The sequence below is a fragment of the Sclerotinia sclerotiorum genome, genomic scaffold (assembly GCF_000146945.2).
Source record: "Sclerotinia sclerotiorum 1980 UF-70 scaffold_6 genomic scaffold, whole genome shotgun sequence".
Lineage (NCBI taxonomy): Eukaryota > Fungi > Ascomycota > Leotiomycetes > Helotiales > Sclerotiniaceae > Sclerotinia > Sclerotinia sclerotiorum.
The window spans coordinates 492,781-504,443 of NW_001820830.1; the positions used below are offsets into that span (position 1 = coordinate 492,781).

At 43.0% G+C, this 11,663-nt stretch overlaps 7 protein-coding genes across 7 annotated transcripts; 4 read left to right on the forward strand and 3 right to left on the reverse strand.

Annotated features, from left to right (window-relative positions):
* Positions 1 to 1,216: 1,216 nt before the first annotated feature.
* On the forward strand, positions 1,217 to 1,664 carry SS1G_05007 (predicted protein; the record flags this gene model as incomplete). The annotated part of the gene is made up of 3 exons (XM_001593530.1): positions 1,217 to 1,355; positions 1,447 to 1,563; positions 1,630 to 1,664. The coding sequence occupies 3 exons, from the start codon at positions 1,217 to 1,219 to the stop codon at positions 1,662 to 1,664; spliced, it is 291 nt and encodes a 96-aa protein (XP_001593580.1).
* A 548-nt stretch (positions 1,665 to 2,212) lies between these two features.
* SS1G_05008 (hypothetical protein) lies at positions 2,213 to 5,154 on the reverse strand (the record flags this gene model as incomplete). The annotated part of the gene is made up of 3 exons (XM_001593531.1): positions 2,213 to 2,356; positions 2,419 to 4,696; positions 4,796 to 5,154. The coding sequence occupies 3 exons, from the start codon at positions 5,152 to 5,154 to the stop codon at positions 2,213 to 2,215; spliced, it is 2,781 nt and encodes a 926-aa protein (XP_001593581.1).
* A 574-nt stretch (positions 5,155 to 5,728) lies between these two features.
* SS1G_05009 (predicted protein) lies at positions 5,729 to 6,616 on the forward strand (the record flags this gene model as incomplete). The annotated part of the gene is made up of 4 exons (XM_001593532.1): positions 5,729 to 5,776; positions 6,052 to 6,111; positions 6,321 to 6,377; positions 6,539 to 6,616. 4 exons carry the CDS (start codon positions 5,729 to 5,731, stop codon positions 6,614 to 6,616), a joined length of 243 nt encoding a protein of 80 aa, XP_001593582.1.
* Positions 6,617 to 7,237: 621 nt separating this feature from the next.
* SS1G_05010 (hypothetical protein) lies at positions 7,238 to 8,029 on the reverse strand (the record flags this gene model as incomplete). Its single annotated transcript, XM_001593533.1, has 3 exons — positions 7,238 to 7,459; positions 7,543 to 7,880; positions 7,933 to 8,029. The coding sequence occupies 3 exons, from the start codon at positions 8,027 to 8,029 to the stop codon at positions 7,238 to 7,240; spliced, it is 657 nt and encodes a 218-aa protein (XP_001593583.1).
* Positions 8,030 to 8,242: 213 nt separating this feature from the next.
* SS1G_05011 (hypothetical protein) lies at positions 8,243 to 8,651 on the forward strand (the record flags this gene model as incomplete). The annotated part of the gene is made up of 2 exons (XM_001593534.1): positions 8,243 to 8,398; positions 8,454 to 8,651. 2 exons carry the CDS (start codon positions 8,243 to 8,245, stop codon positions 8,649 to 8,651), a joined length of 354 nt encoding a protein of 117 aa, XP_001593584.1.
* Positions 8,652 to 8,665: 14 nt separating this feature from the next.
* Positions 8,666 to 8,860, forward strand: SS1G_05012 (hypothetical protein; the record flags this gene model as incomplete). The annotated part of the gene is made up of 1 exon (XM_001593535.1): positions 8,666 to 8,860. The coding sequence occupies one exon, from the start codon at positions 8,666 to 8,668 to the stop codon at positions 8,858 to 8,860; it is 195 nt and encodes a 64-aa protein (XP_001593585.1).
* A 995-nt stretch (positions 8,861 to 9,855) lies between these two features.
* SS1G_05013 (predicted protein) lies at positions 9,856 to 10,962 on the reverse strand (the record flags this gene model as incomplete). The annotated part of the gene is made up of 2 exons (XM_001593536.1): positions 9,856 to 10,653; positions 10,789 to 10,962. The coding sequence occupies 2 exons, from the start codon at positions 10,960 to 10,962 to the stop codon at positions 9,856 to 9,858; spliced, it is 972 nt and encodes a 323-aa protein (XP_001593586.1).
* Positions 10,963 to 11,663: the final 701 nt, after the last annotated feature.

The window sequence follows — 11,663 nt, forward strand, 5'->3', positions numbered from 1 at the left end:
GTTCGCGTGAGCACGTGAATGAATCATTCTTATGTAATTAGTTAGCCCTTAGGTAATCATGAATATTCTCTTCACTCCCCTCATCATAAAACACGAATTTTACTATTTTGATATGTTTCAGGAATATCATTGTTAGTACAATGATCGCGACGTTCAAAAACGGAGATACCATTTCTCGAGATTAATTCTTATCACGTGTTTACAATCTACAATTTTATCCATGTTCCCAATGAATTTTATTGTGTCATTATTATATCATCTCCCCAATATAAATCTTGCTGTATTAACTTTACGCGTACACCCATTTACTATCACAGGATGATAACGCCTTCCCACATAAAATATCACCATTGATTATTTTACTGTTAAGGAATATTCCCAATCTCCAATTTTCGACGTTGGCAATGACGACATATTGACCCTGTTACATATTACATCATAAATCTAAGAAAACGATGAAAGAGCAACCTCACAAATCCTCTGCATTCAGCGTCTCGCGCATGTTTGGGTAAATCCTTTTGCATCATCTCGTTCCAAATTTTCAAAAGCCATGTAATCATCCCAACATCAAGTGATTATGATTGGTGGAAGGATCGATAGAAGTTCCTTGAATCACGATCCCTTTTTCACATGGCATTTTCAAATTGCCCATAAGCGAATATGGCACAACATCAACTCATGGATGTGTATGACGATCGATTTTTAATTCGTGGGGCTATCACAACTCGCCATATATGCACAAATTGGAGGCTCTGATCCGAACAAATGGCTTGATAGCCAAATAGCCACGAATTTGATCATGCGATCCTGTGGCGTCGGCTTGTGAGAAATGACGTTTCTGTCGCTAGATGTTCGTTTGTTACCTATAATTCATTTACCTTACTGCAGTAGGTGTGCTAGGCAGGTGTAGTCAAACAGTAGGAAGCAGGTTTGAAAGGACTTTTCCTACCCATCAGGATCACTCACTAGCCACTTGCCTTATTCCTGTTTGAAAACAGGTTTGAAAGAAGCATGGTTTTCTACCTTATTACCTTGTCAGATCCGTGGCTAGTGTCATCATCCATCCTGTCTTGAGTATAAGAAGCATCGCCTCTCCCCCTCATTCACATTTTCCATACACATCCACAAAATCTCAAGTTTATTTGGATCGTCACTCAAAATTTAATCAGAACAAACTTTCAAGCCCTTAAACAAACTCTCAAACACATCAATCAACATGTCTGACAATCTCCGCAAAGGTGTTGGTGAGCAAGTCTCCGAGAAAATTACTCCCGACTCCCAAAAATCCACCACCGACAAGCTCAGCGAGAACATCTCTGGAGGAGCCGACAAGGCAGCTTCCGCCGTCCAACCATGTACGATATTTCTCCCTCCCCTCCCCTTCCTTTCCCTTCCCTTTCCTCCTTCAAACTCCACCTCACAGCATACTAACACCCCAACCCCCAGCCGACCAAAAATCCACCACCCAACAAGCCACAGACAAAACCCGCAGCGGCGCCGACGATGCCCAAAACCAAGGAAAGGGAATCCTCGGTTCCGTCTCGGATACCATCTCCAACACAGGTACGTGCTCGCTCTTCCACATTCTATCATTCACTACGATATAACTAACACAACCCCTTTTCGCAGCATCTTCCCTCACAGGCAACAAAGACACAAAGTAAAAGAGGGAAGAGTTGTATTTCACTTAGCGTTGGGAATGGACGTTTTTACTTTGCCTGATGGTTTGATGGCTTGCTTTATGATTGTATGATATGATATGGATATCAGGGAAGGAAATGGATGAATGGCTAGGAATAATCATTTGTGTTGGTAGTTAATAAATACGCCTTCACATACATATCTCGTTTTTCACGATGGTCATGCCGAGGATGTGAAATTTGTGTGATGGGTAATTTGTTATCCTTAACGTGTTTATTCATGCGGGATGTTTTAGATGAGCTTTTACTTTCCTACAACATCATTAGAATGTCATCCGGACGCCTCCGTCCGTTCCCAAAATTCTACACAGATAACCAAATGACATCACATCAAAATTTGATACAAATACAACTATTCCACATTGTAGGAACATAGAACGAGGATTAATCGTATAAATGCAGTGAGCTTATTTGATTCCCAAATCCAATAGCTCTAACCTTTCCGTGAATATTTATTTCATTATCATACAAGCAACCATTACCACTCGCCTCTTCAGTATTTCTACTTCACCTCACTCCACTTTATCTACAACCAATTTCAATATCTCCTCGATGCTTTTACCCGCATTTTTTGGATCCTTCGCCACCGCTTGCCAGAACTCCCCGTGTCTCGGTTCGCTGAGTATACATTTTGATACGACATCTGCACGTTTTTCCTTCACAAATTGATTAGTAGCAATCCCAACCATCATCGGAAATTACGTCTAGGAGAACTTACTTCAGTGCCATGCTGTAACAAAAACTTGTAGTACCAAGCCCATGTATCACCCAAATCACTATCCAGTAAAATAGCTTTCTCAAACCAATTCTGAGCCTTTTCCAGTCTTCTCTCACCCCAGAAGATGCGCGCAATAGTGACGAAGAGGATGGGATCATTGTCGACTTTCTTGATAGCTTCCAACGCACGAGGTTTTCTTTGTGTCCGTGCTTCCAGATTCCAGATCGATTCTGTGTAGAGCAATCCACTATTGGGTACTTCCTGAAGAGCTTTCGCCATCATGATCTTTGCTTGAGCGGTATTGTTTGTACGTCGTTCAACTCTGACCGATTCGGTCCATAATTCCGGGGATTTGGGAACTGCTAATCGTGCTCTGTCAAGAACACTGCGTGCCTTGACCACCATGCCAGCTCTCTCCTCGAGCCTCGAGTATAGTAGCCAAAGTGGTACCGACTTTGGACAGGCTTTTGTACCTGTACTGTACGCTTCACGAGCTTGTGGCATTTTGCCTTCGCTTTCGTAGATTTGACCTTTCATCATCCACAGTTTGGCAGCACCAGGAAATAGGTTTAATCCTTGATTCGCAAGATCCAGGGCTGCGTCAATATTGCCCAATTGTCTCTCATATGCTACACTCTTCGTCCATACACGATCAGTGGGAGCTTCTTGTCGTGCCGTTTTAAGGAGCTCCCGTGCTTGTTCTGGTTGCTGGTTCTCTGCCTCTAGCTTTACAGCCGCAAGCCAAATCTCCTCATTATTTGGATTTTGATTGAAAGCCTTACCAAGAACTCTTCGTGCATTATCAACTTCACCAGCCAACCACTTTTCCTTGGCAAGCATCATCCACAGGACTTCACTGGTGGGACGTGCTTCAACGGCTTTCTCGAGTAATTGCCACAAAGCTTCCTTTGTACCATGATTCTTCTCTAGGTCTGCAGCAGCGAGCCAAAGTTTCGTGCTAGTAACGAAAACTCTAAGGGCATAGGCATAAATGGCACGAGCAGTCTCATACTTTCCACGATTGATGCTAGCTTTGGCATCTTCCATCCAAATATCCTTTCGATCATCATCTTCGTCCAAGCCCCATCCCAGAGTTTCCCGAATGATGTTACCGCAGGTTAAAACCGCTCCCTCTTCTTCACACTTTTCTGCCTCGGTAATCCAATCCTCTCTTTTTAACATTGCAGATTCTTTCGCTAAAGCTTTGACCGCACGGTTCATAACATTTATCTTAGAGGCAGTACCCATTTGCTCACCAAGACGTGCGGCAGCAATCCAAATTTCATGAGAGGTAGGGATGGCTTTCCGAGCCTTGTTGAGGACTTTTTGGGCATTCTCGGATGTTTCTAATCGTGCAAGTGCTAGCCATAATTCAACCGAGAGAGGGATGATTTCAGTGGCTTTAGCAAGAAGTAGACGTGCATCACTGGGATCTTCTTCCAGATTGACAGCCTCTTTCCAGAGGCCTACAGATTGTGGAATGTGATCTAGAGCGAGCCTAATGACTCGTTTCTTAGCTCTAGGTTCTGATTCTAATTTCATCGATTCAACCCACAACCGCACTGAACGGTCATTATTCTTGATGGCATTTGCGGCTATAATTTTTGCGTTGTGATTGTCGTTCAGTCGAATATTTTCGAGCCATATGTCCTCACTCTTAGGACAATACTCACAACCGCGAGCAATAATATTCCGAGCCGCTACTGTCTTTCCTGCAAGCTCTTCGACACGGGCAGCCGCAATCCATCCTGGAGCATGCTTTGGATTTGTTTTGATAACAGATTCCAACAGAGTTCGTACACGGACGATGTCACCGACCTGAGTTTCTCCCTCATTGATTTGCGATTTGGCTAAACTGGTGAGATATCCTTTCGGGTCAATGTTTGTCGCATTTCCAGAAATCGAGTCTGTGCCTTGAGACGCTTGATCGAGTTTTACTTTCAGTACTTTATCTCGTGCCGCTCCAATATCCGCAAAGTTGGTCATGGTCCCGTCGGGGCCATCGCCTCCTGCACTCTCCCCGTCATCCATTACAGTAGTTCCCAGCTCAGTCGTGTCTCGAGCTCCAGCAATAACACTATCTGGAACGGCGTAGAACCTCTTCCTCAATTCTTGTTTACTCCGCCGGTTTTTTCCAGTCAAATCACCCACCTCCGGCAAGTTCGCCCAATCTTCATCACTGACCGTCCCCAGCGCTCTTTTTAAGTCCGCGAACTGCTGTTGGATTTTGGGATTGTTTCGCTCGTATTCTTCCCTTTCTGCTTTTTCTCGTGCTTCCCTGTAGGTAAACTCGTCGGTAATCTGCTCATCTATTTTCATGATAAACTAAACGCATTGGAGGATTGGATTGGGAATTATAATAGAGGGGGGGACAAACCTTCTTATTTTCCGCCGTCTATCCATCTTCTCATCTACTTCTTGGTATATCCTATCTGCCTCATCATCGTCCTTGTCGTAAACGCCACCTGAGAATAATCCAACCTCGTTGTCTGGATCCTGAAACCGCTCATCGTCCTCGTCATCATCTTTCTTTTCGGTAGCTCCGTACGCTGTAGGAGCTGCTTGACCAAGTTGAGCAGCGCGCTTTGCAAGAGCTTCCTTGATTTGATCTTCACTTGGGCCTTCTCGCGCAGGACCTAAATCAGATCGTGTTGTGAAACCTGTGGCTCCTCTACCTAAACCAGCAACATAATTCTCAGGTGCCTTTTGATTGAGGAAATCGCGTCGACCAGACATAATTGCGATAGTTATTGTATTTAAAGATCCAAGGTTCAGAGCCTCAAATGATCGAACCTCGAGAAAAAGATGCAAGGCTGAGAGTAAATAATCCCGGGGTAGCCTAGCGATAGCTCGCTGGTTCGAATGAATGCTTATGTAATCATTATTGACACCATGCATCGGCTCGCCTATTACTTAGTGTCTGGCGAGTAACTTACACTCACGTTCTCCTATTCAAAGAAAGGTAGTCACCATGAATTTCAATCGCTTGAGGTTTAAGTTTGAGTTTAACAAAGGAGAAGCGGATGCTCATTTTCAGGCGAGTATCTGTGGCCTGCTCCTGAATTAGGAAAGATATACCCTACAAGGTAGCCGTCTTGAATCACCTGAAGGTATGTACAAGTCTAGAATCTGCTGAAGCTTACTTACTTCATCACCAGGTGAATGCAAAAATTTAGTTCACTCAACGCATGATACTCCTCTCTACTCCAGACTTCCTTTTCTCTGCAAGAGGAGAATTGTTTAAGGCTAGTTTTACCAATTGACCATCTGACTTTTTGCAAGCCTAGACCGCTGGTGGGTAAAATCACTGATGCATGCCTGGTGTAGTAACGCTAAGGGAATAAGTCCCACGCAAATAGTATGTTAGGACTCTACCTGGGATAATAGTGAAAGGCTTTAAAGTGTTCAGTAGTCTAGTAATGGTTAATGGTCCTTGATGGCTGTAGAACTAGTCGGGCGTTCAGCAAAGCTTTTCCGGATGCACATGCTTTTTCAGTTCAACACCGCGATTTGGTGATGCCAATCAGGGTTACAATTACATCCCAGTCCTATGAAAGCATCGGTCAAACTATATTGGCAGCTTGACTCTCCCGCTTCCCCCTTCTAATTTGCTGCAAAGCTCTGTATTAACAGTGGTCCATGTCAGGAAGTATTGGAATCTTTGAGGGACGTGGAATTGTGGTGATGTATTTGGTATAGCCTAGAAAGCAGCGGATTTTGGGGTTTCACTGCAGCATACAATGGGAACGAGGTAGTTTTAGGATCGAATGGATAAGTGGCTTAAATTAGCTTGCCAATGGCCGACAATGAAGTTGCGCATTCCTTCTGACATAAATTGATGTTCGTACGGTCGAAGAGTGAAATCACCTGGTCATTACAAGAGGACGCTAAGATTTTGATAGTCAAACGCCCAACTGCTTAAATTCCACCCTCGTGCCAGCTCGCCTGCTCTATACAATGTAAGGTCACTAATTATCCCTGATTTTTATTAGATTTGAGATAGCTAGTCCTCGCAGCCTGTCCTCGTGGCCAAGCCCTTAACCTAATTTCTTCTTGAACCAATCCCATAGCCATAGGCTAAACACTTCCCTGGATGTAGGTATTAATTCGTAGCAGATAGTGCCTCAACAGAATTTGTACCGTTGCTACCCCTGAGCTGGCTTCTAAGGCCAAGATCGCTGTGGATAATGGCATCTAAGGAGGTATTCCATAGTCTCCGAAATTGTGATTCCTGAGTACGTTTGCCAGGTGACAGCTTTAGCTATTATATCTTCAAACCACTGTATTTTAATGGAAAGGTTTCGCGGAGTTGTGGTACTGAGATACAACGAAGCGATAAACAACAACATCCCTGATATGTTTATTTGAGGAAGCTGCGTGCAAACCTGATTTCAACAAGCTCGGCTCGGTTTTGGGCAAGAATTTACCGTTGTTATCCTGTTCATGTCTCAAAATTTTCGATGTATTAAGGAATCTTTTCCGTCGCCCTCGTAGTCATTCACTATTCAACTTCCTGGAGTTCGTTTATTTTCTGGAGCTAAGGTTGAGCAGGAGAGATTTCAGCAGCGAACATTGGTTTAAATTGCCAAATTTATAATTGAGATTACTCCAAAGGGTGCCTCCTGACTTCATTTTTGGCTTGGAGAATACTGTCACATCCCTTGGCGCAGTCTCAAAGCCAGGATGACAGACACCATTTCGTGGGCAAAAATAATGCATGCTTGAACTCGATATACCATACAATCCTACTCAGTTGATCGCAGTTATGCAAGCTAGTCGGTGCATATATATCATACATTCCTCCATTTCTGCTAACCTCTCAAACGAGTGCACCTCGTTTGTAGTTATCATTCTGCTCATCTTTCTCTCTCGCCTTATAAAGAACCTCGGGATGTCTATGCACACTAGGCATCATGCCCATACCAATAGACCTTCTGATTGCCTTCGCAATCTTCCTCTGATTGACCGGTCTCAATCCAGTTTCCTTACTTCCCCTAATCCTTCCCATGGGCGTTACATATTCTGACATTATCGAAAAGTTCTACATTTCTCATTAGTACAGCTCTAGATTCCTTAACCAGTCCTACTCATCCTAATCTTTCATTTCACGAGGAGAAAACTGACCTTATAACTTCCCGTAGCAATAGGATCAAATGCAACAACATCAAATACATCTCTAGTGACCTTTCCTCTCTTCTTCCATTTCGACATTTCTATTCCACTTAAATCATGCGGTGCATAAACATCTCCAGCCTTCCACCTTCTGTGTATTTGTTTTGTCAGGTCTGTTTTTGTCTGCCATGCTCCGTTTTCCTGGGCGGAGTTTTGTCCAGTCGCTCTCGCGTTGGCTTGTGCCGCCCTAAGTCGCTCAGCAGTCCTTTCCTGGCTTACTTTTAGAAGTGAGAGGAGACCACCAATACGAGGCGCATCCGAGGACGATGTGTCGGAGGCGGGGGGGAGTTCTGCGGCGCGGGTTAGCAACCGCATTGATGAATGTAAAATTATTGGGCCTACCAGCCGAGACAACTTTACTAGTTGAAAATCGCATCCCGACGCCTGGCATTGAGAGCGCATTTCGCGCTGCGTTTAAACATTGTAATCGAGGAGGCATGGTTGGTATAATTGAGCAATTCGATATCAAAACCACTTTATGCTGCTAGACTTACCCAAAATCTTGAAGCATGTCACAAGGCGGGCCGAACCCCCGCCCCGGAGACAGTTATTCCGATGACCCGCAAAAATTTATTTTGATATATAATGAGGCGCTTCAAACGTTTGCGCCAGGAACAACCTTATTTCTTTCAATTAATCGAAATCTAACAAAATGGTCCGTAAACTCAAGCATCATGAGCAGAAGCTTCTGCGAAAAGTAGATTTCACAACCTACGCATCGGACAATAATCATCGAGATGCGGCTGTTATACGAAGATATGCGATCCAGAAACCTGGAGATTATCAGAAATACAATAGACTATGTGGTGTATGATTCTATCCTCCCCATTACAGCATTTTTCGAATACTAACTGTATATACAGTCTCTCCGCCAACTTGCCCACAAGCTTACACTTCTTCCTCCCGATTCTCCAGCCCGTCTAAAGCATGAACAGCTCCTCCTCTCTAAGCTTCACGACATGGGAATTCTTCCTTCAACCGCTTCCACATCCAAACTTTCTTCTGTTGAATCGCACGTTACTGTTTCCGCATTTCTGTCGAAGACGTTTACCCGGTTGTAATGACTAGATTAAGGATGGCAGAGACTGTACAGGCTGCGAATAAGATTATTGAGCAAGGACATGTCAGAGTGGGCACAGAGACGATCACGGATACGGCATTTCTAGTTACGAGAAGTATGGAAGATTTCGTTACCTGGGTGGATGGTTCGAAGATCAAGCGAAACATCTTGAAATATAGAGAGAAGTTGGATGATTTCGATTTACTGTGAAGGATCACGAGAGATGAAAATAAGCATGGTTGGAGTTTTGGTCCCTGGAAAATTTGCTTGGGTGGAGTTTGGTGGGCATAGAATCATATGAGGAAGATACCTCAAGACAATTCATGGATAAGTAGTCGTAAAGTATAACAAGGAATTAATGATTTCAATCATCTCAAATTTTCGGGGTTGAAAAACAAAACAAATCTACGGCAGGAGAGGAAAAACGGGAGAAATGAAACCTTACGGTATTAAGATCACGTAATGGAGGAGTATTGAAGTATTATGTTTGGATCGACCTCGGACAATGTTTCAATACCATGAAAACTTCGGTGGAGCATAAATTCTAAGGGGATGTCAAACAAAACTATTTTTGGTTCGCACCAGGAATCCAATCATACTGCGTAAAGCCCTGCAACCACAGGCATCTGTTTTCTTACTTACTCTTCAAAATCGTAAGATTAAATATCCTCAGGAGATCATGGATTTTGAAAGACGTACTAGGAATCTGCTTGTTGTTCGATATCCTTTCAAGAATGTAATGCTCATTATCTTGTAGTTTTTAGCTATTGTCTATCCCATCTTACCTGTCTAAGGGAGAATCGCAATTATCATGATGCCATTTCAAGTATTAGCGCTCTATTTGGCAAAAATGCACATGGCAAGCGTCATCAATGACTTGAATATGCTCTACAATTTTGCGGTAAATCAGTCACTTCAGATGCAAGGAAGAAACATTTCTTTTTGGTGAAGTTTCGGGTGTATCCAATCCATCACATCTCTATCATTTTTATGATAAGCGTGTCAAAGTAGGAACAGTCTATTCTCTACATGAAACTTCCAGGGGACTGTAATGATCCGCAAGGTTGACTACTAGAAAGTCGATCAGATAAACAGGCAAGTAGAGTATGTCAACTAGCTAATCACCTGAAGCTTGAGGTAATCGTGATTTTATATCAAATGATTGCCCAGATGCAGAAATCGTCTAGGAAATGATACATCTATTTTTATCCCTGCCTTTCCCTGAAAGCCCGCGCACCTCGATTTCCTGCAACGCTACTTGGGACACTCTTGATCCAGTTTCGGTCGGCTTGGTGGAGCAAGGTTGGCTTGTGTTGACCAAAGAAAGGTATGTTATGACCAGTACATACTTCTAGCACACGTGCTTTAACAGCCGCCCCAGTGGTGGACGAGGCTAAGGCGGAAGTTGTTGGCGCAGAAGCAGGGATACGGTAATAAGTCTTCGGTGTGTAGAAGTTTGATTCCTGAATGTATACCGTCCTCCCACAGATAACAGTTGCAGCAACGAACTGTCCGATAGTAAGGTTGCCAACATCAATTTTCACACCTACAACAGCTGTATTGCAAGACAAGGTTGATGTTGTCGATGATGCGGGAATGCTATAATATGTCTTGGTGGGATAATAATTTGGCTCTTGGATGTAGATTGTCGCACCGCAGAGAGTTTCAACCGCAACGAATTCTCCAGTGGTGAGAGCACTGGTAGGGATGGTTACGCCAGCGACGTCAGTGTTGCAAGATGAAGTTTTCACTGCTTTTATCTGGGCCTGGTCTGTTATAGCTGCTGTCGAGGTGGAAATAACAGTCTCAAGAGAAGAAACTAGCGTTGCTGATGCGTTATATTTAAGTGAAAAAGTTGGAAAGCTGTATGATGTACTTGACGCGGTAGTAATAGGGTCAGGTGTGCCTAATGAAGTGATTTCAGGTACGCCCCATACGGTAGTAGGAAAGAAGTTGGGTTCTTGAATGTAGATGGTTGAGCTTGAAATGACGACAACACCAACCTGAACAATTTGAAATTAGCTGCGGTGTCCTTTTGAAAAACCAGTGGTCAAGTGCAAGTGTTACTCAAGTTTGAGGAAATCACTTTCAAGTGAGAGTAGAGAAGTCAAAGGAATTGTTAACAGTATTTGACTTACAATTTCACTAGTAGTTAGAGCAGATGTAGCAACAGTGGTAAAGAGTCCAAAGAGACCAGGAAGTCTGACGACTGTAGTCTCATCGTCACTGCGCTTGATTGGGTTGGCAAATGTATTGGCCAGAAGTAAAGTCACAACGGCCAGAAGCTGCATGTTAAAGGTAGCAGGAAACATTTTGAAGTCAACAAGTCGTTAACTGTGTTCCGACCTTGATTGTATTGAAGTATAGGAAATAAAAGCGATTGATGGGAGTCTATTGAAGATTTCAGAACTAGAAAAATACAAATGGTACGACAGAAGAGGAATGAAGGTTTAAAGGAAATTAGAGAATAAGCCTGAATACTACACTAGTTAAATCTGTTTTCTCGTTTAAATGTTTCTTTGTTGTCTAATATTCAATAAGGTGAATATCATGAAGGGTTCGAGCATTTGTGATTTAAGGAAGGAGATCATGTGGCCGAGGAGGACCGAGCAAGTGAATATTGAGCTCATAATGTCTACTCATAATAAACATATTGAAATGCTTGATAGATATACAAAATGCACCCAAGATATGATCATAATAAAGGATAACAAATTATAAATGGCACAGTAGATATTGTCTTCTTGATTCAAACTGACTTGATATTAGAAGAGACCTGAGTATCTCATTGGCCTCTGCCAACAGAACTAAGGTATTCAATATATTTGTGAAAGTTTATGAGAACCTAGCAGCATGGGATTCAATATATAGATTCATATTACACGAAGGTCATGATAATTACTTCCACTAAATGCCAATGAGTATATTCCGTAGTATTTTGATGTTGTGCATCTTCATACAAATGCCTTAGTCTCCCTTACCAGAGGTTGATCTGAACTATTCATACAACAAC